This window comes from Argentina anserina, chromosome 1, assembly GCF_933775445.1.
Source record: "Argentina anserina chromosome 1, drPotAnse1.1, whole genome shotgun sequence".
NCBI lineage: Eukaryota > Viridiplantae > Streptophyta > Magnoliopsida > Rosales > Rosaceae > Argentina > Argentina anserina.
The window spans coordinates 11,039,673-11,066,161 of NC_065872.1; the positions used below are offsets into that span (position 1 = coordinate 11,039,673).

Sequence of the window (26,489 nt, forward strand, 5' to 3'; positions counted from 1 at the left end):
AAAATTGGTTTATGGTTTCATGTTGGTATAATTGAACATATTGCACATAGCATTCTTCTTTGATATCTGCATGGAATTTTCAAGATAACAAACTGAAAAGTTGTGTTCTGTGTTTTTAAATTCATATTTTATTCTTCCAAAGAAGTGGTTAAAATATGATTTTAGAATACAGACAACAATAAGCATATTTGATGTAAATAAATTCGGATACTTGGAATTAGATCTTCTGTCTAAAGATATTGATTTGATTCTTTGGATAACATGTTTTTATCTTGTGTGGCTTATTGAAAAGAATTACATAATGTTAAGTAATTGCTCAAAAGTATTGCTTAATGTTGATTAAAGTTATGGACTGAATTACATGCAAGTAATGACTGTGTTTGTTTATGGTATTTTTGTTTTTGTTCTATACTTCTCTTGATTGGCATTGTATGACAAAACATAAAACACTGAAAGCTAAGAACTCATAAAATTTTCTTTTGCTCTTTAGGTAGCACCTACCTCACATTCAACAGTGTTTTAATGCTTACTGGGTCAAACTTTAGAGCTTGGAAGGATTCTATAAAAACCTATATCACCATGGATGATAAGATAGGTTATTGTTTTCAAGAGGATAGATCTGAAACCCCAGCAGAAGATGATAAAACCACAGTCAAAGCTAACTATAAGAAGTGGATGCATTCAAACATGATGGCTAAGAATGTTATTAGGCAGTCTATGTCTAAAAGCATTAGAGGATGCGTGGATGAGCCGAAATTTGCTACTGATTTTCTAGAGGCCGTGTCCGCTAAGTTCAAGGAGAGTGAGAAAGCTGAGATAGCTAGGCTAAACAAGGAATATCATAGCTTGCAATACTCAGGAACTGGAGGAGTCAGGGAGCATTTATTAAAGTTGATTAATATCAACAATAGGCTTAAAGAGATGATGGTGGGAGTACAAGACACCTTGCTGGTGCATCATGCACTGGACACACTCCCAAGCAGTTTTGACCATCTCAGGACTAGCTATAATGCTCAAAAGGAAAACTGGACTCTAGATGAATTAATAGCCATATGTTCTGATGAGGAGGAGAGGATTAAGAAGCAAACCCTAACTATTTACCTGCTTGAAAAGCCTAAGAAAAGGAAGTCACATCCACAGAACAAGCTTAAACCTAATAAGATCATCTCTAAGACATCAGCAACCACATGGCCAAAGGATAACAAACCATTCAGATTCAAGTGCTACTTTTGTAAGAAAGTATGACACATGAAAAAGGATTGTACTGGCTATAAGGCTTGGCTAGCTAAAAAGGGTAAGATTATTTCTAATACAGTTTTTTCTTTAGAAGTTAATCTTGTTAATGTCAATCCACAATCTTGGTGGATTGATTCTGGGTCACCTATTCACATAACTAATTCCTTACAGGTGTTCAAAAAGACTAGGACTCCAAGAAGTGAGGATGTTAGCTTGCGTGTTGGAAATGGGATGAAAGTGGCAGTAAAAGCTGCAGGATGTCTTAGGCTTGATTTAGGATATGGAAAATTTCTAGTCTTGAATAACGTTTATTATGTACCTTCCATGAGAAAGAATTTAGTTTCAGTTTCTGAATTAGTTAAATCTGGATGTAGTTTTTTGATTGACAATAAATGAATTCTTATTTTTCGAAATAAAGAGCAAATTGGTTCTGGTGTGATATTAGATGATCATATAAAGTTAAATTGTTCAATATCTCAACAAGATATTTCTTTTGTTGAAACAGATAATACTAAAAGTACTAGCACCTTAACTGGTGTTAAGAGAACCAGGAACAATGAAAAATCTGCATATTTATGGTATAGAAGATTAGGCCATGTATCCAAAGAGAGACTGAAACTATTAGTAAAGAACAACATTTTAAACGAGTTAGACTTTTCAGACCTTCATGATTGTATTGAATGTTTTAAGAGTAAGATGACAAACAAACAGAAAAAGACTGCAGTAAGAAGTAAAGAGTTGTTGGAACTCATACACATTGATATCTGTGGTCCATTTAAACACCAAACTATTTATAGAAACGTGTATTTCATTACATTCATTGATGATTTCTCTAGATACGGTTATGTTTCTCTACTCTTAGAAAAATTGCAGGCACTTAAAGCCTTTCAAATCTATAAGGCTGAGGTAGAGAATCACCTAGAGAGAATGATCAAAACAGTAAGATCAGATAGAGGTGGGGAATTTTATGGAAAATATACAAAAAAATGTCAACAAAAGGGTCCTTTTTCCTTGTATCTGCAAGAGCATGGAATTAAAGCTCAATATACAACACCCTATAATCCCCAACAAAATGGTGTTGCAGAGAGAAAGAATATAACCCTTCTAAATATGGTTAGGTGTATGATGTGTACCACTGGGTTGCCAAAATTCTTATGAGGAGAGGCTTTAAAAACTGCAAATTATATTTGCAATAGAACACCAAGTAAAGCCATAGAGAAAACTTCCTTTAAATTATGGTGTGATAGAAAACCAAGTCTTTTTCATTGCCATGTATGGGGTTGTCAAGCAGAAGCTCGGATTTATAATCCAAAAATAAGCAAGCTTGATGAAAAGTCTGTTAGCTGCTATTTCATAGGTTATCCAGATAAATCTAAATGTTACAAGTTATATTCTGCTAAACACTCACCCAGAATTTTTGAAACTCATCAAGTAAAATTCATAAATGAGAAAATTCACAATACAATATATGAGGATTTATCCTCATATTTTGAAGAACTTGTGATGGATGAGGATTTAACAAATACATTACCTTTTGATAATGATAATGAATTAGCAGATGACATCATTAGAGAAAATCAAGATGCAGATGATCATGAAATTGATCAAGGAATGCAAATTGACAATCCAGAAAACAATATAGTTGTTTGGAATCCTCCCATTGCTGCAGTAGCACCTGTAGCAGAACCTAATCTAATTCCACAACCTCCACAACCTCAAAATAATCCAATTCTAGCTTTTCCTCAAAATCCTATGCTTAGAACATCCGAAAGAGCTAGACGTAGTAGAAGATTGTGCAGAAGACAATGATCCGAAAGAGAAAAATTTGGGGGGGAATTGTCCTTACATTGTCAGTTATCTAACTGAGGCAGACGTAGTAGAAGATTGTGCAGAAGACAATGATCCAACAAATTTTGTTCAAGCTACAGAATGTGTTGAGTCAGAGAAGTGGCAAGAAGCTATGAAATCTGAAATTGAGTCAATGGAGAAAAATCAAGTTTGGGAATTAGTTGAAGCTGATCCAAGTCAAAAAGCAATTGGCTGCAAGTGGGTTTACAAAACCAAGAAAGATGCAACAGGAAACACTGAAAGACACAAGGCAAGGTTAGTTGCAAAAGGATTTACGCAGAAAGAAGGCATAGACTACACTGAGACTTTTTCTCCAGTTTCTTGTAAAGATTCTTTTAGGATTATTATGGCGTTCGTTGCACACTATGATATGGAGCTATACCACATGGATGTCAAGACACCCTTCTTAAATGGAGAGTTTGATGAAGTGATCTACATGAAACAACCAAAAGGATTTATTGAAGCATGGAATGAGAATTTGGTCTGCAAGCTGAAGAAATCAATTTATGAACTCAAGCAAGCTTCCAGGCAGTGGTACAAGAAATTTGAGTCAGTGATTTCCTCTTTTGGCTTCACTGAAAATCTAGTTGATGAGTGTGTTTATTTAAAAACAGTTGGAGATCAATTTATTTTATTAGTACTATATGTTGATGATGTACTTTTGGCTAGCAGCAATCTAAAACTGCTAAAAGATTCAAAAAGATTTCTGTCAAAGAATTTTGACATGAAAGATCTAGGTGAAGCATAATATGTACTAGGAATTGAGATTAAAAGAGATAGAGCACAGAAGCTGTTGGGATTATCCCAAGTGAATTACATTTCTAAAGTTCTGAAGAGATTTAGTATGGAACAGTGATCTGGAGGAGAAGTTCCAATGTCTAAAGGTGACAAGCTCACAAAAGGTCAACAGCCACTAACTGAAACTGAGAAGGAGAATATGAAGTCAAAGCCTTATGCAAGATTAGTTGGAAGCCTCATGTATGCTCAAGTTTGCACAAGACCTGACTTAGCTTTTGCAGTTGGGATGTTATCAAGGTTTCAATCTAATTCAGGTTATGAGCACTGGGTTGCAGGGAAAAAGGTGTTGAGGTATCTACAGAAGATAAAGAATCACATGCTAGTTTACAGACAAGTCAAGGATTTGAAGGTTATTGGATTTTCAGATTCTGATTTTGCAGGGAATTATCCTGATTCAAAGAAGTCCATTTGTGGATACGTGTACATGCTAGCAGGAGGAGCTATTACTTAGAAAACCATGAAGCAGGCATTGATCACAACCTCAATCATGCAAGCTGAGTACATAGCAGTATATGAAGCAGTGTGTGAAGGGGTATGGATAAGGAATTTTCTACAGCAGACTCAAGTACTCAGTCACATTGTGGAAGACAAATTGGAAGTTTTTTGTGACAATGAAGCAGCTGTGTACTTCTGCAAGAACAATAAGAGATCTAGCAATTCTAAGCATATAGATTTAAAGTATTACAGTGTTAGGGAGAGGGATAAAATGGGTGAGTTAGTGGTTCTAAGCATAGATACAAACTCACAACTAGCTGATCATTTCACAAAAGCATTACCAGTCAAAGTGTTCAAGAAACACATAGAGAGCATATGCATTTTGCCTAACTTAGATGTTTGAGGTCAGTGGGAGCTAAGTCCAGTAGGAGCAAACTAAAATTTACAAGTTTTGAGTTCTTGTTTTAATTATCTTTGTGATAACAGTTTTCTTTGTTTTAAATAAAGTCTTGAGGTATTTCATAATTGTTATGTCATGCTGCAGCTTTACATTAGTTTCTGAAAAACTTACACAAATAAGTTACAGTTGTATATATACTTGCATATCAGATGACTTTAATCATGTCTAGCATGATGATATGGTTCAAACAAGTTATAAAGTCATTGGTGTCCAGTTTATTGCTTGAAGTTCTGGTTTTAGAACATACGTAGGACTTGATGTATATGTATTCTATACTTGTTAATACACATTATACATATATCTCAATACTGAGGGTTTGGACATATGTATTTTGCCGGAGCTTATGTTGTAGCAAAGAAACTCTGCATTTTTGTTAAACTGTAACTCGTTTCTTGTTCTGCATAAGTAACTGCAAGGTGACCATGTTGTGATGGGATTTTGATTCAATTGTTTCTGGTGCGCACTACAGTATGTAGTATAGTTTCTGACATTACAGGAACTTGATTTTCATAAACCGGAAGTGATTGTCCAAGTGGGAGATTGTTAGATCAATTTTGGACATATCACATATTATATGATTATCATGTTTAATGTCATAATCTATTTCTACATGGAACCAAAGATAGTATCAAATCTAGTTCTTAATGATTTCGTGTATTATATCATTATGGTAAGGAATCCTAATTTTAGTCTGGAAGCAAGACTACAAATCAGTATTGAATCAGGAATCTAAATAAGATGACTTAACTTACAAGATGTCTTTAATGGGAGGACTCTTAAGGGTTAAAGATTCTCTATATATAGATGGTAAACGTCTCTGTTATCACTACGAGTTATTTGCGTGAGTTTCTGTCCATTGAGAAAGCAGAGAGTAGTGACTAACAGAAGACTTTGCCTAGCACCTTGTGACTTCAGATTAAGGCACAATTGATCACGGTGTCGTCGTTCATGAAGATGGTAAGTAAATCTCATTCACTAAGTTAATGATTAGTTGTTATGCATATGATCTTTAGTTTTGTACTCATATCATGTAATTTGATTTACATACACCGCTTGCTATCACCCCTCCTATAATCCCATCTTTGACAAAATCAGCATTGCATGCCGACCACCCCCTTGCCCGCAATACTACCTCCATTGCCAGCCAGCTCACTACCAACACTCCCAAAAGCCACGTTGTCACCCTTGCCTTCACTTCCGACTGCCCCAACTTTGCCAAAGACCACATTGCCGCCATTGCCATCAATCCCATCGTTGCCCAAACCACAAAAGACTTCCAATTTGTCTTCCACAATGTGACTGAGTACTTGAGTTTGCTGTAGAAAATTCCTTATCCATACCCCTTCACACAATGCTTCATATACTGCTATGTACTCAGCTTGCATGGTTGAGGTTGTGATCAATGCCTGCTTCATGGTTTTCTAAGAAATAGCTCCTCCTGCTAGCATGTACACGTATCCACAAGTGGACTTCTTTGAATCAGGGTAATTCCCTGCAAAATCTGAATCTGAAAATCCAATAACCTTCAAATCTTTGACTTGTCTGTAAACTAGCATGTGATTCTTTGTCTTCTGTAGATACCTCAACACCTTTTTCTCTACAACCCAGTGTTCATAACCTGAATTAGATTGAAACCTTGATAACATCCCAACTGCAAAAGCTAAGTCAGGTCTTGTGCAAACTTGAGCATACATGAGGCTTCCAACTAATCTTGCATAAGGCTTTGACTTCATGTTCTCCTTCTCAGTTTCAGTTTGTGGCTGTTGACCTTTCGTGAGCTTGTCACCTTTAGACATTGGAACTTCTCCTCCAGAGCACTGTTCCATACTAAATCTCTTCAGAACTTTAGAAATGTAATTTTCTTGGGACAATCCCAACAGTTTATGTGCTCTATCTCTTTTAATCTCAATCCCTAGTACATATGATGCTTCACCTAGATCTTTCATGTCAAAATTCTTTGACAAAAAGCTTTTGGTATCTTTTAGCAGTTTTAGATTGCTGCTAGCCAAAAGTATATCATCAACATATAGTACTAATAAAATAAATTGATCTCCAACTGTTTTTAAATAAACACACTCATCAACTAGATTTTCAGTGAAGCCAAAAGAGGAAATCACTGAGTCAAATTTCTTATACCACTACCTGGAAGCTTGCTTGAGTCCATAAATTGATTTCTTCAGCTTGCACACCAAATTCTCATTCCCTGCTTCAATAAATCCTTTTGGTTGTTTCATTTAGATCACTTCATCAAGCTCTCCATTTAAGAAGGGTGTCTTGACATCCATTTGGTGTAGCTCCATATCATATTGTGCTACTAACGCCATAATAATCTTAAAAGAATCTTTAAAAGAATCTGGAGAAAAAGTCTCAGTGTAGTCTATGCCTTCTTTCTGCGTAAATCCTTTTGCAACTAACCTTGCCTTGTGTCTTTCAGTGTTTCTTGTTGCATCTTTCTTGGTTTTGTAAACCCACTTGCAGCCAATTGCTTGTTCACTTGGATCAGCTTCAACTAATTCTCAAACTTCATTTTTCTCCATTGACTCAATTTCAGATTTCATAGTTTCTTGCCACTTCTCTGACTCAACACATTCTGTAGCTTGAACAAAATTTTTGGATCATTGTCTTCTGCACAATCTTCTACTATGTCTGCCTCAGTTAGATAACTGACAATGTAAGGACAATTTCCCCCCCCCCCCAATTTTGCTTTTCTAGCTCTTTCGGATCTTCTAAGCATAGGATTTTGAGGAAGAGATGGAATTGGATTATTTTGAGGTTGTGGAATTAGATTAGGTTCTGCTACAAGTGCCACTGCAGCAATGGGTGGATTCTGAACAACTATATTGTTTTCTGGATTGTCAATTTGCATTCCTTGATCAATTTCTTGATCATCTGCAACTTGATTTTCTCTAATGATGTCATCTGCTAATTCATTATCATTATCAAAATGTAATGTATTTGCTAAATCCTCATCCATCACAAGTTCTTCAAAGTCTGAGGATAAATCCTCATAAATTGTATTGTGAATTTTCTCATTTATGAATTTTACTTGATGAGTTTCATAAATTCTGGGTGAGTGTTTAGCAGAATATAACTTGTAACCTTTAGATTTATCTGGATAACCTATAAAATAGCAGCTAACAGACTTTTCATCAAGCTTGCTCATTTTTGGATTATAAATCTGAGCTTCTGCTTGACAACCCCATACATGACAATGAAAAAGACTTGGTTTTCTACCACACCATAATTCAAAAGAAGTTTTCTCTATGGCTTTACTTGGTGTTCTGTTGCAAATATAATTTGCAGTTTTTAAAGCCTCTCCCCATAAGAATTTTGGCAACGCAGTAGTACACATCATATACCTAACCATATTTAGAAGGGTTCTATTCTTTCTCTCTGCAACACCATTTTGTTGGGGATTATAGGGTGTTGTATATTGAGCTTTAATTTCATGCTCTTACAGATACAAGGCAAAAGGACCCTTTTGTTGAGCTTTTTCTATATATTTTCCACAAAATTCCCCACCTCTATTTGATCTACTGTTTTGATCTTTCTCTCTAGTTGATTCTCTACCTCAGCCTTATAGATTTGAAAGGCTTTAAGTGCCTGTGATTTTTCTAAGAGTAGAGAAACATAACCGTATCTAGAGAAATCATCAATGAATGTAATGAAATACACGTTTCTATAAATAGTTTGGTGTTTAAATGGACTACAGATATCAATGTGTATGAGTTCCAACAACTCTTTACTTCTTACTGCAGTCTTTTTCTGTTTGTTTGTCATCTTACTCTTAAAACATTCAATACAATCATGAAGGTCTGAAAAGTCTAACTCGTTTAAAATGTTGTTCTTTACTAATAGTTTCAGTCTCTCTTTGGATAAATGGCCTAATCTTCTATACCATAAATATGCAGATTTTTCATTGTTCCTGGTTCTCTTAACACCAGTTAAGGTGCTAGTACTTTTAGTATTATCTGTTTCAACAAAAGAAATATCTTGTTGAGATATTGAACAATTTAACTTTATATGATCATCCAATATCACACCAGAACCAATTTGCTCTTTATTTCGGAAAATAAGAATTCCTTTATTGTCAATCAAAAAACTACATCCAGATTTAACCAATTGAGAAACTAAAACTAAATTCCTTCTCATAATAAACGTTATTCAAGACTAGAATTTTTTCAGATCCTAAATCAGGCCTAAGACATCCTGCAGCTTTTACTGCCACCTTCATCCCGTTTCCAACACGCAAGTTAACATCCTCACTTCTTGGAGTCCTGGTCTTGTTGAACCCCTGTAAAGAATTAGTTATGTGAATAGGTGACCCGGAATCAATCCACCAAGATTGTGGATTGACATTAACAAGATTAACTTCTAAAGAAAAAACTGTATTAGAAATAATCTTACCCTTTTTAGCTAGCCAACCCGTATAGCCAGTGCAATCCTTTTTTATGTGTCCTACTTTCTTACAAAAGTAGCACTTGAATCTGAATGGTTTGTTATCCTTTGGCCATGTGGTTGCTGATGTCTTAGAGATGATCTTGTTAGGCTTAAGCTTGTTCTGTGGATGTGACTTCCTTTTCTTAGGCTTTTCAAGCAGGTAAATAGTTGGGGTTTGCTTCTTAATCCTCTCCTCCTCATCAGAACATATGGCTATTAATTCATCTAGAGTCCAGTTTTCTTTTTGAGCATTATAGCTAGTCCTGAGATGGTCAAAACTGCTTGGGAGTGTGTCCAGTGCATGATGCACCAGCAAGGTGTCTTGTACTCCCACCATCATCTCTCTAAGCCTATTGTTGATATTAATCAACTTTAATAAATGCTCCCTGACTCCTCCAGTTCCTGAGTATTGCAAGCTATGATATTCCTTGTTTAGCCTAGCTATCTCAGCTTTCTCACTCTCCTTGAACTTAGCGGACACAGCCTCCAGAAAATCAGTAGCAAATTTCGGCTCATCCACGCATCCTCTAATGCTTTTAGACATAGACTGCCTAATAACATTCTTAGCCATCATGTTTGAATGCATCCACTTCTTATAGTTAGCTTTGACTGTGGTTTTATCATCTTCTGCTGGGGTTTCAGATCTATCCTCTTGAAAACAATAGCCTATCTTATCATCTATGGTGATATAGGTTTTTACAGAATCTTTCCAAGCTCTAAAGTTTGACCCAGTAAGCATTAAAACACTGTTAAATGTGAGGTAGGTGCTACCTAAAGAGCAAAAGAAAATTTTATGAGTTCTTAGCTTTCAGTGTTTTATGTTTTGTCATACAATGCCAATCAAGAGAAGCATAGAACAAAAACAAAAATACCATAAACAAACACAGTTATTACTTGCATGTAATTCAGTCCATAACTTTAATCAACATTAAGCAATACTTTTGAGCAATTACTTAACATTCTGTAATTCTTTTCAATAAGCCACACAAGATAAAAACATGTTATCTAAAGAATCAAATCAACATCTTTAGACAGAAGATCTAATTCCAAGTATCCGAATTTATTTACATCAAATATGCTTATTGTTGTCTGTATTCTAAAATCATATTTTAACCACTTCTTTGGAAGAATAAAATATGAATTTAAAAACACAGAACACAACTTTTCAGTTTGTTATCTTGAAAATTCCCTGCATATATCAAAGAAGAATGCTTTGTGCAATATGTTCAATTATACCAATAGGAAACCACAAACCAATTTTGAGCTTATAACTTTGTTTTCTACCCAGATAATCTTTATAAGAAAACTAAGGTCTGTGTGTAAATCTTTTACAATGTATAAAATTGGGAGATTTTAAACTTCTGCATACATTGTCCATCAATTACAGCACACACATAGAATGCAATCATTCAATTCAACCATAGAGTATCTATTTGCATAGAAAATTAAATTTCCCAGCCATACAGGAACCACACGTCAACCACAATCCAAGTCTCTAAGCTACTCTTATATGCACGCTGGGTGTGCTCTAGGGTTCTTATGTATATATATATATATATTTCATATAATCTGCTTGAATTGAAATCGGAAAACCTTTAAGAAAAACCTGTTTTGAATTTGCTGCAGTTGTCTAGCGTAAGCATAGAACAAATTTTTGAATCAGCAGCAATTCCCTTTTGGGTTATGAATCCGGTAAGAGACATAAAGGTCTCAAACGCTTCCGATCCAGTCGTCTTCCCATATCCAGAAGCTCAACGTTTTGAAAAACACAACGGCTAAAATTTTTTTTTTTGTTGTTCTTGAGTTCGGATTGGGTTGAGACCGGATCCGCGTGTTTGCAACCGGTTCAACCCGTAAAGCAAAATTCCTCAGTAGTAACGCTCGCGACCAACAGTAACGCTCGCGACCCTTCGTAACGTTCGCGATTCTCAGTGACGCTCGCAATCCTCAGCGACACTCGCGACCATCAGTGACGCTCGCGATCCTCAGCGACGCTCGCGACCATCAAGAACACCATTGTTTTTTTTTTTTGTTAAAATCTAAAACCGATTTTTAGTTATGCAAAACTGAAAATTTTTGTGCTCATAAGTGCACTGATACCATATGTAAATCAAATTACATGATATGAGTACAAAACCAAATATCATATGCATAACAACTAATCGTTAACTTAGTGAATGAGATTAACTTACCATCTTCATGAACGACGACACCGTGATCTATTGTGCCTTAATCCGAAGTTATAAGGTGCTAGGCAAAGTCTTCTGTTAGTCACTACTCTCTGTTTTCTCAATGGACAGAAACTTACGCAAATAACTCGTAGTGATAACAGGGACGTTTACCATCTATATATAGAGAATCTTTAACCCTTAAGAGTCCTTCCATTAAAGACATCTTGTAAGTTAAGTCATCTTATTTAGATTCATGATTCAATACTGATTTGTAGTCTTGCTTCCAGACTTAAATTAGGATTCCTTACCATAATGATATAATACACGAAATCATTATGAACTTGATTTGATACTATTTTTGTTTCCATGTAGAAATAGATTATGATATTAAACATGATAATCATATAATATGTGATATGTCCAAAATTGATCTAACAGACATTAGAGCCCTAAACTTGGACTGCTCGAGGTTGACGGGTATGGAGTTGGATGGCATGAGTTTGAGAGAGTTGAATGAGTTAGAGAAAGAAATAAGGGAAGGGATCGAATCAGTTGAGAAAACGAAGACTGACGTGAAAAACTACGACCAGCCCGTATATATGAATGAAGATTCAAACCCTTCGGATGTGAATAATATCATTCTTTTTTCTGGTTCAAGCTCAAGTGGCGTTTCAGATTGTACTGAAACAGAGAAAAGTAAACAGTTTGTTGATACTTCCTTGCACTTGTGATTGTCAACAACAAAACATAGCAAGAGGATGTTATAGTCACGATCGAGTTCGCTCATGTCATTCCAAATTGAAGTGTTTAATGTACTTGTTATTTTTTTCTGGCCTAGCAGCCTTTTTGTTGTTAATTTCTTGCTTCCTTCTTAGTTGTTGTTTCGACTAACTAGTTGATGTACTCGTTATTTACATGCATGGCATTAGATTTTTCCTTAATATAATTATTTGTGTTGAAACAAAAGAAAAGGTTCTAAATATCAACAACACAATCGAAAGGAGAGTTGAAGAATAGAATATAAGAACTCATTAAGAACAAATGGTCTAAAATCGCTTGTCAATATTGTGTCTGTCGAGGGGTAAAACAATATATCAGGGATATATCGATATATATTGGTTTCATCGGATTTGCTTATTTTCAATACAATTTATAAAATTATACTCTAAAATGTATTTGGTACTAAAGAAACAGTACTAAGTAAACTAAAAAAAAATAAATACTTGATTTTTTTACAGTTAAAGTACACAAACGGAACCTAATAATAAAATAGGTGTTTAAGAATGATTGTTTAGACTTGAAATTCATCATATATATTTTTTTAAATGAAACAAATTGAAATATATATGAAAAAATGAAAAATATATATAAATTTTTCAAAAAACAGAGAGGAAAGAATTATTAAAAAAATTAAAAACATATTCTGTGTTTGACCGATATTTGACCGTTGACCGATATATTCAACCGATATAGGCGATATCGTATCGTTTTCTAAATATCACCAATATATTCGATATTTAAAACAGAGTAAAAAACATATTCAAACCCTAGAAATCTCAATTTTAAAACTTCAATCATAATTAAAATCAAATTATATTGCTAAAAATCTAACCTCTCAATCATTTTCAAAAAAAAAATCACTCAACGTACTTAATTGTATAGCACAGTCAAGATGGCATTGAACATCTATTTTCCAAAAACAATATTCGTAAATTTGTTTGGTTGTGCTTTGTTTCTCTTTCTGCGTCAAAATTTATTTGATTTTAATTATGATTGAAGTTTATTTTATCGTAATTATTATTTTAATTTCATTTGATGTTTAGAAATTTTCTAGGTTTTGTATTTTGTGTGCTGGTTGTTCTTAATGATCGAGTTCTTATTCTTCTGTTCTTCAACTCTTCCTTTTGATCGTGTTGTTGATTTTGTTGAACTTTTTATCATTTATATTTATATTAGGAAAAAAATTGAATGCCATGTCATTTGCCAAAATCAATCAAGACTGTTAAATCGTTTTATATCCAAGGGTTCATGTTATGTGTAAAAACTTATGTCAAAGTTTAGGGCCATTGAACCAGACATAAGTAAAACATGCTAACACCTTCACATGGCGCACATATTATCACTTACTTTTGATTTTTTTCTCATTTTTCGGATCTGATTGGAACCGATGCTTGTCGATTTTACTGTGCATGGAGCACATTCTTTCAAGGTACATGAAGTTGAAGGAAGGTGCTGCCGGCTCCGGAATGGAGTCTTTGGAAAAGAAGAGCCAGCATGAGGCTCCTAGTTCATCGTCGGATAATTCAATTGATATAAGGCTACTGCAGGAAGACATTAGAGTAGGCTTGGACTGCTCGAGGTTGACGGGTATGGAGTTGGATGGCATGAGTTTGAGAGAGTTGAATGAGTTAGAGAAAGAAATTAAGGGAAGGGATCGAATATTGGTAAACTACACGGTATTTCATTCTAGACTTACCCTCCATATCAAGTATATCTCTATCCCTGGAAAAATCACGTATTGAGAACTCTTGAATAACTGCATGAGGATGTGCGAACAATTGCTGATGCTACGATAGAGAAGGATGAGGTATTTTTCTTTTACTTTATTAATCTGTAATTCTGTATCATTTATTAAATTTCCATATTGAGTTGTCTGTTGCAGAATACAGCTAGCAAGGCATGTGGTCTCTGATAAATCACATTGTGTTTTAGGGATGTATCTTTTGCTTGGAGCTTTCAACCTCCGACATAGTTTGAATCTGCTGTAGTTTCAGCGTAATGGTTCCATTATTTGAGAAAAGGAAAAAAAAAAGAGCTCTATAACATAGTTGTTTTCATATCTTTGGCTAACTTGGATTTGAGTTTTTGCTGAGTGTTGTGGTCTTAATGTGCGAGTGTTTTTTGTTTTTTTTTGCAAATTGTTATTTCTTTAATGATATATGATCTTGTTTTAGCTTGATGTCTTGGTTTTTTAAGTGTATGTGGTCACTTTGGTCTTCTATTGTAGAATAAAGCATAGTTTTCATTTTATGTTTGCTTCTTTAAAGAGTGGTCCAATGAATATCAAGATAATGGGAGTTCTCTTATTACTGACAAGAGTTCATGATACATCTTTTTAGGCATTTTATATGTACATATGTCCTACTCTTTGTTTATGTGTTCAATTTACTCTTTTTTTCTTATTTGTTCCTTTATGTGTGCAGGCATTGTTACAAGGTTCATGCTACTATGAAGACCCAAGAGCAGCTTTCTACTCATGTACCAAGAGTTTAAGATTTTACATATGTTGTATGTAGATTAACTTCAAGTATTTGAACTTGGTGATATATTTATCAATTAAAATTTCCAGCTTGCTTTATATTGAAATGTGGTATGATGCTGAATTTGGTTGAATTTTCTACCAAAATATGTAATGTAATAAGCTATAAAAATGGCAAATTTGTAATAAAATAATATTAATGTATACAATGAAAAAAATATAACAATAAAATATTGTAAATAGAGACAATATTGGTCACAAATAATGAGGGATCAGGTGATAAAATATTTTCGTGACCTGAATTTTTGTAGTGACAAACTTAGCATTTTGTGACCTAAAGTGAAGATTTTCATTGCTATTATGACACTTCATAATTATATCTAAAGATATGCACGTCGTGATAGACATTTTATTCGAGGTGAAGAAAGTGAAGATGGTGAGAAACATGATTACTCAAAGTTTGACGGATGTGCGTGTAAGTATTTACGTATTTACATGATCCTAATCAAAACTAAATTATTAATATAAGAATATATTTGTTTAAGATAATTTTAAAACTATCCAATTAATGTCATATATTTTCAAACATTGTTTTAAACTAAAATTGACCCAAAATTATTTTACATGTCCAAATTGGTCATTTGATAAATTAAAAGCACAAGCCAGTTTAAGTTTACCAAACGCTCTGTCATAGCTTCTGCCACTAACAACCGCTTATATAAGCTTGTTTACCAAACAGTTAGCTACTTTACTTATCAGCCACTTATTCTAAAAAATCAGCATAAGCCAGCTTTTTTATAAGCTCAGCTGCACCAAACTCAGCCTACATTAGGATTATTAGCTTCTTCCGATCTCTCATCAATTTGAAAAAAAAAAAAAAGAGTTATCCAACTTGATTTTGGTGGATGATCCATGCCATTTCGATATACATAAGCCCGAAAGCATTCATGTATTATTTTCATCTTACAAATGTGACATTCAATATACATAATGCAATATTTTCATCTTACAAATGTGCTACTGATTCAATTGTTACATATCTCCGATCTATATATCCCCACAACATTTTCATGATCGCAAACATCATGAAAAAGAAGGAAAAAAATCACCTCCTCTCAATTAATTGTCTAACTTTTCATGACCAATGAGAGAATTATCTAGGGTTCAGGTGTGGTAGGTCAGTCTTGCAAATTAGGTCGATATGTATACTTTGAAACAACAACATTTATCAGAAACCGATTAGTGGCTTGCTCTTGACCTCAATTGGAATATGATTGTTCATTGGGTGCACTTGGCTAGTTGGCCTTTTTTTTTTTGCTTCTTTGCGGCAACTGTTTCACCTAACTCGACGACAATCAAAATACGTAGTACAATAAGAGTTTTTGTGCTGATGAAGTCCCAAGAGTACAATTTCCATATTCAGACATAAAATGTTATCTGATATCAGATGCTAATTTGTAAATAATAACAAATGCAGGTTGTAGTATACGTTTTTTTTTTATCCTTTTTGACAAAAAGCTGGAAGTATACATGTGTTAATAACACAGCTATATTAGAAACTGATAGTTGTGTGACTTATTGTGTATTAGGCGACTTAAGCCCTTCTTTCTGGTTAGTATTGGTTTGACTTAAGAATCACAATATAGGGAGGTGAGCTAACAAAGTCTTTCTCGCTCTTCCTGCAACCACACCTTATCAAACTTATGCAAAATCTTGACAAACTTTCCCTATAAAAACCAATGCAGTATTGTAATCTCATCATCACAAGAAACAACATTTCTTTCCTCGTGAGATTTGCCTCCGCAGCTAGCTCCTCTAAACTAAACCATGACTTCTTCCAAGCTTTTCCCCATTCGGTTTCTGTCTGTGATGCTGTTACTCTCAAGCACCAATATGAGCCTTGGAGCTCGCCACCTTTTAGACACACCAGCGGCTCCTCCAGCAGCATTGCCAGTAGTGCCCGCGATTCCCTCTCTGCCCAAGACTACATTGCCTCCACTACCCTCGGCACCAACACTTCCCAAGGCCACCCTGCCACCGTTGCCCTCGGTTCCAGCACTGCCCAAGGCCACATTACCACCATTGCCGTCAAACCCCTTGCCTACACTTCCAACTACCCCTCTTCCAAAAGCCACTTTGCCACCATTGCCATCTACCCCATTGCCTAAACCGCTGACTACCCCAACTCAGCCACCAGTAATCCCATCTTTGCCAAAATCAGCATTGCCTACTGTGCCAACCACCCCCTTGCCCGCGACACTACCTCCATTGCCAGCCAGCTCACTACCAACACTGCCCAAGGGCACACTGCCACCTCTGCCCTCAAACCCCCTGCCTTCACTTCCGACTGCCCCAACTCTGCCAAAGGCCACATTGCCTCCATTGCCATCAATCCCATCGTTGCCAAAACCATCCTTGCCTACAACACCTTTGCCGACTACACTACCTCCACTCCCGACAACACTCCCCACCATTCCATCGGCAATTCCCTCCATTCCATTCCCGTCTCCACCCCCGTCAAACTGAATACTTGACTAGTGAGTAGTGACATATCATATGATCACTGTGACGCTATATGTATGAAGGGTTTCTGGATAGTTATGGCTTGTGCTCTTGATCGTGGTTTACTATTTTATGCATCACTGGTGTTGAGTGCTCTGAGGATGACAGTTTCACGATTCTTTATTTTCTACCATTTGTAATTTTATGCATTTTATCATCTTCTGTAGTATTTGTTATTTCTCCTGTTGTATTATTTTTACTTCGTATAATGTTATTGTTATTGTGTTCATCTGATTGTTCCTTCCCTTTATTCATTCCTGATTTCGAAGTTCAGTATTCATAATTATAAAAAAAGGAACACATTCATCCATAAGAACAACTGCTATCAACTATATCAGTGAGCCAAAAGATATATGATTTACTATGAATGATAATCACTTATATTGAAGCATCAATATAAGCTTTGTTTTATTAGCATATATAAACGAACAGAACTACCCATTAAACATACAGAACTTAATAAACATGCCACAAAGTTTGACAACAAGCAATTCCTAATAGAATCATCTCTTTTAGAAAACAGCCAAGGGATATTAACACTAACAAAACTTCTACTCCAACAAGTGAACGTATGAGAAGCTTAGCTCAGCTAAAAGTATTCCAAAGTGGATAAGCAACAAGTATATTTCTATTCATATACAAAGGAAGAATGTACTATATACAACAGCCAGGTGAATGAGCAGCTTTCAAGAACAAGTTGATAGTCAATTCCAACTAGAGTAACCCTGAACGAGTAATGGATGTTTGAGTAACTCCTATACTTCTTTGGCAATGCCAATAGCATATGACTGCTCCCAAGCAGGGTTAAGAAAATTAAATGTACCTGTCTCAAGATGCTTTGTCATGACTCCGTATACACCACCCATGAATAATTCAGCTCTTAAAGAATACCAACTCCCGGCTACAGTTGTTTTTGATAGCATCCTCTAATTTCTCAACACGGTCAAAATCAACTTGAAAGGTAACCATAGTGATACCATCTTTACCAGTTTCATAATCTTGTTTGATGTCTACAACTTCAAAAGATTGTAGCTGCAAACATCATTTCACGGATCAGGAACAACAACTAAAAAAGTTGATCACAACAAAGAAAAAGAAAGATTCACTGTCTTGCATCTACAACTAAAGCAGCTCACCTGATAATATAAAATGCCGATAAGATCAAATGGAACCTCCACGCCCATTCTTACCTACATATAAAATGAATATGATCCTATATATCAACATGTCAACATCATACAAAAAAATGTGTTTTGTGAAACTAAATTCATCTAAACTAGGCAAAGAATTGGCCCCAAGGTCTTGAAATAACTCAATGTTTTCCGATTCATAGCTCCCAACTGACAAACCGGGAATCCACGCAATAACAAAACCATGGAAGCAGACCAAAAAAAAGTCATTACCTTCGATTTCACAAGATGAGTTGGGGCATTCCTCAAGCATTCTGACGTTACTCCTTCATATGCCCTGACTAGTCCTCCAGTCCCCAATTTAATACCTCCAAAATACCTACCAAAACACACACACACACACTCCAAATAATAACACACGAAACCATCACGAAAACACAGTACAGATTTCAAGCTTCCTACAACAAATGAAACAGCAACCATTCACCACATATATGAATAAAATTATTACCTAATAACCACAACCATTACTTTATCAATCCCTGAAGACTCAATACAGACTGAATGGGCTTCCCGGCCGTCCCCGACGGCTCTCCATCGTCATTAGACCGGTACTGATCCCCCACCTGAGTTTCTCATTCAATCAATCAATCAATCAAAATGCACCATATGAAAGATTTACCATTCACCATTTTACCATTCACCAACAGAAAATTTACCTTGTAAGCCCAGCAATTGTGTGTAGCACGAGCATCCTTAACCTAAATCAATTACACAAATTAAAATTAAAAATTAAAGAAAAAGTAAAAAAAAAAAAGTGAAGGGTGGAAGTGGTTACCTGGGAGAGGAAGGAGAAGGCGGAGTGTTCGTCGGAGACGGGAGCGGCGAGGGCGATGAATTTTCTCTTCTTGATCTCTTTTTCGAAGGTGACGGTTTCTTTGAGTGTGGTGAAGGCGCCACCGCGGCTGCTGCAGCTGCTGGCGGCGGCGGTGGTGACCATGGTGGCTCTGTTGGCGTTGGCGGCGGCGATGCTGAGAATGGAGGCCCAGAGACGAAGCCTAATCGGAGCTGGCGGCTTGTTGTTGTAATGGAAATGGGAATTGGGGATTGGCGTGATTGTGATTGCTGAAGCTGCTCGCATTTTATTCGGTTTTATCATACCATTCAAGGTGGTTTTATTTGAAAATGAAAATTGGGTTGAACTTGGGCTTCCAAATTCCATTTTTTTTTATCAAAATCAAACAGTCTGTTTGTGAGTCAAATACGAGTCTGCTATGGTAAATTGATATGAAAAAGGTCGCGAAGAAAAGAAAGAAGCATAACAAGAATTGGCTGATTACTCTTTCATTATGCTAGAATCAGTTGATGGCTTGATGACCTTACCGTACTTACACGAGTTGCATCACAACAGCTCAAAACCTCGGTAAAATGTTTGAGCTGATCGTTCTCCATCCGTTTTGCTCCACTCTTGTAAATGATACAGATAAATACAGATTACATTTGGGAAAGGGCAAAGGGCTGGCGTGATCTGAAAAAAATTGCGGCCGGCCAGTTCCCCTAGAGCTAGCTACTGCTATCAATTAATCTGAGGTTGACTTCCTGCGATGTCTACTTCTGTCACTAAACAAAAATGTGGAGTTTCCTCCGCTTTCCGAGTAGTCTGTAAGCCCTTTTGTATCTACATCAAAGTTCGGAAACATAGAAGGTGTGACCACGTCCGATGAACGCCCAAATTGGTTGTATGGATTCGTTCCTACTTGACCAAATATGTAATCAGAGAAATCTTCATTGCTGGACGAGTCCTTGGTGCTCACAGTGCTACAAGAACTAGCATCCGGGGAGCTGAATATTGATGAATTCTCACTTGATGAATCCATAGCAGGAACTCTGTACATGGAATAAGATCTCCAATCATCTGGTTCTAATGAATTATTGCTCGAACCATCAAAACTCATCTCGTCTCGGTCTCTACTAAATGTTGGTTGCGCTGTGGAACTATTCATACTTGGAACCATGTATCGCAACTTGGATTTGGTAAGGCTTGAAGGAACTGCGTCCGAGTTCCTCCTATTGGATGTCTCCGTGTGAGAAAGGGCATTACTTCCTATCAACAGCGGGGGTCGCGGAGAGCGCCTAGATACATGAACAAAAAAGGTTATGTTGTTAGTACCAAAACATGAGCAGAAATAAGCTTTAAACTGGAATCATCAAGCATATTACCTTGCATATAGAAGCATGTATGCGCCTTCAGATAAAACCCTTTTCAGTTCCACTGGTTCAACCTACAAGATAATATGTTTAAAAATACAATAGAAAATTAAAAACAAAAACAAAAACAACCTAACAACCAGCATTCTTCAAATGCAATTTCCAATATTCAGGTCAAAAAAATTTCAAGACAAGTTCGTACACAGAGATATTAACTAGAAGCTTCCATGAGGCCCCTTTCAACAGACTTGTATTGGAATTATGCTTTCATAGTCTAATACTATAAACTTCAGGCAACTATGATCAAACAGTGTGGAAGTTTTCCCACAAAAAGATGAGCCAAACAGAAAATACAGAAATGGACAGAACATACCGAGCTGTCATCAATCTTGAACCAGTTCCCTCGACTATTCTTTACATAACATATATAATGGCCTGAATATGCAGCATTCATAATATCCAAGTGAACAACCACAGCATAAAGATTGTAAACAGAAGATTTATCGCTTGATCCATCCATGTACGGTGACAAGTTGAGAACTTCTGGAAAACGAACTGGCTTATCCAGCTTCTCAAAGTTCCGAGACTGCGCTCATTGATGACATAAGACAAGCATTAATATTTGAAAAATCATATATGAAATTGCTATGGTTGTGGTATAGTAGATTATGCACAGATTAAAACAAATACAAAAGGATAAATCACCTGAAATCGCTTTAAAACTATTGTAAGAATATTTGGTGCCTCTAAAACTGTAAGTTTCTTTCTGGCTTTCTCATAAGATTTACACCTATACAAAAGTTGGAGAGAAAATATTAGAAAGTACAGATAACTATAAAACAAGAAAATCTTAGAGAATATTGTCTATGTGTGTGTTTGTGTCCTGTGTGAAACCCCCATTAGCCTAGCCAGTAACAAGCAATGGCCAAAAAAGTAGTTGCAAGCCCAGATAATGATCTTGGGATTTCAAATAAGAGACACAAAGATAACTGCTAATAAAAGAGACCTTTATGATCAGCTGAAAGTAAATCACTGAAGAAGCAATGTACAAGACAAAATGACCAACCTGTTACAATGGAATTTATTATCTCCATCCAAAGTTTCAGTAGCAGTAAATTGTGCAAGAGCCTCTTCCAGAGTTCCAATTGCCCCATCAATTTCAACAGTAAGATCCATCATCCGCTCAAATTGCTCAGTCTTCACAAGGCACTTCATGCACTTTATCTGAGAGACAGTTATGAAATTACAATTACTGTCTTTTTCAACCATCATTAAAATATATATATAAATAACTATTATATTACAGTTGTAAGAAGACAATGAAATCTACAATATCAAAACTATAGATTTTGACAACAAATTAAAAACTCTAATAACCTTGGATCGTAGGCGACCTCCGAAGGTCAAGCCTACTAGAGTTGTTTGTTCTGCCAAAGGACCAAAAGCCCCAGCTTCCTTGAGGCATACATATTGCATGGTATCAACTGCATACCTGCCATTTTAGCAGCTCCACCCATCATACAATGTTGAGAGAGATAAGTAATAACTTTCAAGGGAAATTTATTTGGTTGATGTCTAGCTGGCACACCTCAAAAATTCATGAGCGTCCTCTTCCTTCCCATGACCAAGATGGCTACCAATTTTATGTATTTTGGATAAGATCCTAATTGGGGAGAGTGCAGACTTTCCTTCTCTTGCCTTCAGGAGCAGAAGTTCAAACTCACATATAAAGCACCAGTCCCTTTTTTGACCTAGAATAAGGAATGAAATTGTATGTCCAAAGGTGGTTAAACATATGGCCCCTGATAACTAAACTGGCTGCAGATATAAACACTATGCATAGAAATACAGCATTATCAATAGAAACTTACATGTTTTAGAATGGAGTCCTTGAAGTAGATACGAAGTAAGAGGCTGAGTAAATGCTAAACACTGGAGCACAGCATTAGCATAACAGCTGAGAAACCCAAAAAAAAGAACAGTTTAGAAGAACATTAATATAATATGGGATAGCTAGAAGGTAAGCTGAGGTCAAATTGTAAAAGCAAGAGTAAACAGAAAACCCTTGATGACATACCACCCTATAACAAAAGGGTTAGATAAAAATGCTATTGATCTCAAATTAAATCAATAATTAGGGTACGTGTGAATAAGCTGAGGTCAAATTGTAAAAGCAAGAGTAAACAGAAAACCCTTGATAACATACCACCCTATAACAAAAGGGTTAGATAAAAAAGCTATTGATCTCAAATTAAATCAATAAATGGGGTACGTGTGAAATACTTAAATCTCTCCCAACTCCCCAGCCCAAGGAAAAAATAGAATTTTCAAAAGAAGAGACCTTGTAGAAAGATATATAGATGCTAAAAACCTGTCGCACTTTAGAAAACAATACAATTGTACTTCTTTATTTCATAACTGGTACAGAACATAAATAACTCTCCACTCACCTGTTTCCGCAATTTGTCAGGCCGAATGGGCAAAGGTCTACATTGTTGTAGGAGTACAGCTTTACAAACAACTCATACGGAAATATTACCTGTCAATACAATACCATAACAGAATTGGTATCTAACAAAGAAAGAGAACTATTAGGTAACAAAAAAAACTAAATTGAATATAACCTTGAACTTTCCAGCAATCTCATTTTCAGGACCTAAGAGATTGGATTTCAGCTGTTTTGAGGATTTAAACTGCTGCACAACTTTCTTCATGGATGTCTTCAGACCATTACAAGCATTTTGTGGCAAGCTTGGGATACTACTAGTTTTGACAGGCAAGGCATGACAACTGCCAACTGTTTCAGCTCTATAAGAAGAATCAAGTAACCCTCCTGTCACTGAAGATAGCCGACCACTAGAAGCACTACTTGATAAGGGGCCTTCTTTACGCTCATCTTCCCTGTCACTAGTTGACAACCTTTTAGACTTAGAGACATCAGTAACTACCTTTTCTGTTGAAGTACTCCTTCTAGATGACTTTTTACCATCATTAATTGCAGGCTGAGAACCAGCAGACATATCCATCTTAACTTTAGCAAGTTTTGATTTGGATTCTACCTCTGTATCGTTCTGACTGGACTTCATCTTAACTAACTTATTTGCACGTGAAAAGTTATCATGACAATTGACCAAATTAGCATGCTCAGAAGTACTTCCAAGTAGATCGGGTGCAGCATTATCAAGAAGAGGTTTTTCTGCTCTGTCAACACTGATACGATTAGAAATCTCACCCGAAGATGTGTCAGCTCCAGTACCAGATGAAGTTAAACCATCCCATAATACAGTACTGGGTGATGTTGAATTTGTATCTGCACTTGTCCAACCTGCATAACAGTTGATTCTATCATCATAAGTTCATAGCCCATAGTTAATGAACTTCTTGAAACAACATATATTGTCATTGTACATCCAAATATTACCATGATCAAACACCGCTTCTGCATCTAAGTCACTCTTGTGTTCGACCTCAGTAGCACCAACCGAAGGTTGGCATTCGTCCTTGTGACCTTGTCTCCAATGAAGGATTTGGCACTTCCCAGAACTACAACAACCACATTTCAAAGTAAATAAATGTCAGAAGAATTCGACTGCACATGCACATCCCAAAGTAGCATAAAGCTGAAAACTTTCGACACGGCCCCAACCAAAACCCGAAATGTGATCATTTTGGTCAAGGATCAAGTATTCTACAAACTTCAGCAATCAAATAGGTACCCAATCTACAGTGCTACACTCTCCACTCCTCGAATCCAAAAGAAATCGCAAATGGGAAATCTTTCCACACATAAACAGTACATAATTTCGGCGAAAAACAAATACACAGGTAAATGCATCAGCTTTCTACATTATAAATCCACAAAATCAAGCTCAATCCATAAACAAAGAACTCACCAGTATCTAACACTCTTGCACTTCGAGCACCGCATAGTCGTCTGCGAATAACAAACAGCACAACGAAACGCACCGGCCACCGTCACCGGCACCGGAGCAGCAGCAGCAAAATGAGCCGAGAAGGTCTGAAGCTCCGCCATTGCGGCCTCCTGAGAAGCCATAGCCACAAGCCTCATGATCTCCTCCTTCTTCGCCACCGCGTTCCTCCACTTGTGCCGAATCACAACGAACGCCGCCGCAGCGACGCCGAGGCCGAGCAGGAGGAGCCCCTGAAACCCTAGAATTCCGAGCGCCGGCATTTCGGAGCAGCTGAAAACGCTGGAAACCCTAAGCTTGTGTTGTGTGTTTTTTATCCGGCGCCGAGGATGAGACCGGAGCAGAGAAAGCCTAGGATGGTGAACCTGCTATACATAGATCCGGCGGCCGTGGCGGCGCGGCGGGAGGGATAGGAGGTAGGAGGGGAAGTTGGGAGGGGTAGAAGTGGAATTTGAGCGAGAGGAGTAGTGGGAGTGGGAGTGGTGCTGGTGGTGGTGATTGAATTGCGATTGAAGCATCTGGATTTGGATGGTGGTGAGATTTTTAGAGAGAGAAAGAGAAAGAGGAGAGAGAGAGAGAGAGAGTGGGGGGAGAGAATATTAAGTCGGGGATCGCAAGTACTAGACTGTCGGGTCTCGACCAATTTGTTTTATTGTTTCTGTTCTTTGTCCGGGCGCGGTTAAACACATTAACCGCGTTTACCGCGCAATGACAATGATTTTTTTTTTTTGACCAAAAGGGGATTTGTTGGATCACTGGATGGATTGACTTGAAAGGGAATGGAAAAAGGATGCTTTGATGGGAAAATTTTACTTGACAGAATGATTTCATTGAAGTAAGAAGCTATCAATCATGGTGAAGTGGTGATACATATGTAATTATGAACTTTGTCTTTCATCTACAGAGTCGCTGTATATATTTTGTTCTTTCAATAAAATATCATTTATACATAGTTAACGTCTCTCGATCATGTTGTGTGTTACGTATATAATCTAATAAGAATACTACAGGTTTCTTGTATCGGTTTTTTTTTAATCTAAGATAATATATCATTTTGTATCACAATTGCGTGTTTATGATTGATGAAGTATAAATTTTGTAATTTTGTTGGCATAGCCATAATCAGCACAACTAATAAATCATGTAATGCCTGTTATGATATGAAACAATCACACAAGTGGCAAGACAGCAGAACAAGCCTTCATACACCACAATCCAAATGCAGACGCTCCATCACACGCAGCCCAAAGTAAGCACCAAAGAGCATGTTAAGGGACCTAGTCCCACACCTGCAGGATAAGTGATCAACCAATGTCACTTGATCATAAAAGGTTTTACCTCTCCTCATTTACTAAACAATTAATACTTACATACAGTTATTATGTCAACATAAAGTCATAAATACATTGTTTGACTTAGACATTAGAGAGTTGAACAGTGCAATTGCGCGGTCTCTTTTATAATGTCGCATTGTATCCTACTTGACATGTAGAGGGAGATCTAAGTGTTAGTTGTAGTGATTACACATAGATAACCGAGCGGGATTGGCCACCCTGGTAATCCGCAACATTAACAGGGTTGTTTTGGTTTGTATTAGAGTTGCAAATTATGGGAGATGACTAGTTGTAATGAGCTACGATGTTGGAATTAGGATTTGATTGTTCATCCACCATCATTCTCAATTTATGATGTAGTTGATCATTTGAGCAATTATGGTATTTATCTAATAAATTGAATTTTTACCCTAAAGAAAAACCAAGTTCCAAAGGTCCTAGCAAATTGATATAGACCACGATCAATCAATTCAATTGTATCATGATATTGTACTGCAATGGGTGGTAGCTAGAGACGTGTGTATTAAGTAAAGCTACGCCACCTACAGAAGAGCTAGCCATATGTAATGTCAAGATGTCATATTGTTAGAACTTAGAACTGAGAACGCATTGGCGGAAGCGATCCTATCTATCCTCAGGGTACAAGTATATTCCATCAACAACATAAGGTCATTAAAGA

At 36.5% G+C, this 26,489-nt stretch overlaps 4 protein-coding genes across 4 annotated transcripts; 1 reads left to right on the top strand and 3 right to left on the bottom strand.

Moving 5' to 3' along the window:
- Positions 1-3,958: 3,958 nt before the first annotated feature.
- Positions 3,959-4,333, top strand: LOC126801713 (secreted RxLR effector protein 161-like). The gene has a single exon (XM_050529157.1). It carries the CDS (start codon positions 3,959-3,961, stop codon positions 4,331-4,333), a length of 375 nt encoding a protein of 124 aa, XP_050385114.1.
- An 11,969-nt stretch (positions 4,334-16,302) lies between these two features.
- LOC126801730 (uncharacterized) lies at positions 16,303-17,142 on the bottom strand. Its single transcript, XM_050529178.1, has 3 exons — positions 16,911-17,142; positions 16,474-16,823; positions 16,303-16,374 (listed from the first exon to the last, which is right to left on the bottom strand). The coding sequence occupies exons 1-3, from the start codon at positions 17,140-17,142 to the stop codon at positions 16,303-16,305; spliced, it is 654 nt and encodes a 217-aa protein (XP_050385135.1).
- Positions 17,143-17,543: 401 nt separating this feature from the next.
- On the bottom strand, positions 17,544-19,517 carry LOC126789318 (uncharacterized). The gene is given in 7 exon segments (XM_050515453.1): positions 17,544-18,241; positions 18,346-18,399; positions 18,613-18,718; positions 18,851-18,890; positions 18,893-18,965; positions 19,059-19,100; positions 19,178-19,517. Coding segments are annotated over 7 exon segments (795 nt in total). The 5' UTR covers positions 19,499-19,517; the 3' UTR covers positions 17,544-18,082.
- A 141-nt stretch (positions 19,518-19,658) lies between these two features.
- On the bottom strand, positions 19,659-25,054 carry LOC126789299 (ubiquitin carboxyl-terminal hydrolase 17-like). The gene is made up of 12 exons (XM_050515431.1): positions 24,441-25,054; positions 23,969-24,090; positions 23,172-23,872; positions 22,998-23,086; positions 22,419-22,504; positions 22,136-22,298; positions 21,925-22,039; positions 21,614-21,771; positions 21,253-21,337; positions 20,921-21,133; positions 20,560-20,621; positions 19,659-20,472 (listed from the first exon to the last, which is right to left on the bottom strand). Exons 1-12 carry the CDS (start codon positions 24,737-24,739, stop codon positions 19,920-19,922), a joined length of 2,646 nt encoding a protein of 881 aa, XP_050371388.1. The 5' UTR covers positions 24,740-25,054; the 3' UTR covers positions 19,659-19,919.
- Positions 25,055-26,489: the final 1,435 nt, after the last annotated feature.

Bases quoted from the DNA above. Each gene is read 5' to 3' on its own strand.
- LOC126801713 (XM_050529157.1), top strand. From the start codon at position 3,959: ATGTCTAAAGGTGACAAGCTCACAAAAGGTCAACAGCCACTAACTGAA.
- LOC126801730 (XM_050529178.1), bottom strand. From the start codon at position 17,142: ATGGAGGGAATTGCCGATGGAATGGTGGGGAGTGTTGTCGGGAGTGGA. The intron at 16,824-16,910 runs GTAGTGTCGCGG...GAGTTGGGGTAG, and splicing joins TGAGCTGGCTGGCAATGGAG to TCAGCGGTTTAGGCAATGGG. The intron at 16,375-16,473 runs GTTTAGTTTAGA...TGGTTTTTATAG, and splicing joins AAAGCTTGGAAGAAGTCATG to GGAAAGTTTGTCAAGATTTT.
- LOC126789299 (XM_050515431.1), bottom strand. From the start codon at position 24,739: ATGCCGGCGCTCGGAATTCTAGGGTTTCAGGGGCTCCTCCTGCTCGGC. The intron at 22,299-22,418 runs GTAAGTTTCTAT...TCCTTATTCTAG, and splicing joins AGGACTCCATTCTAAAACAT to GTCAAAAAAGGGACTGGTGC. The intron at 20,473-20,559 runs GTAATATGCTTG...TCATGTATCTAG, and splicing joins TACATGCTTCTATATGCAAG to GCGCTCTCCGCGACCCCCGC.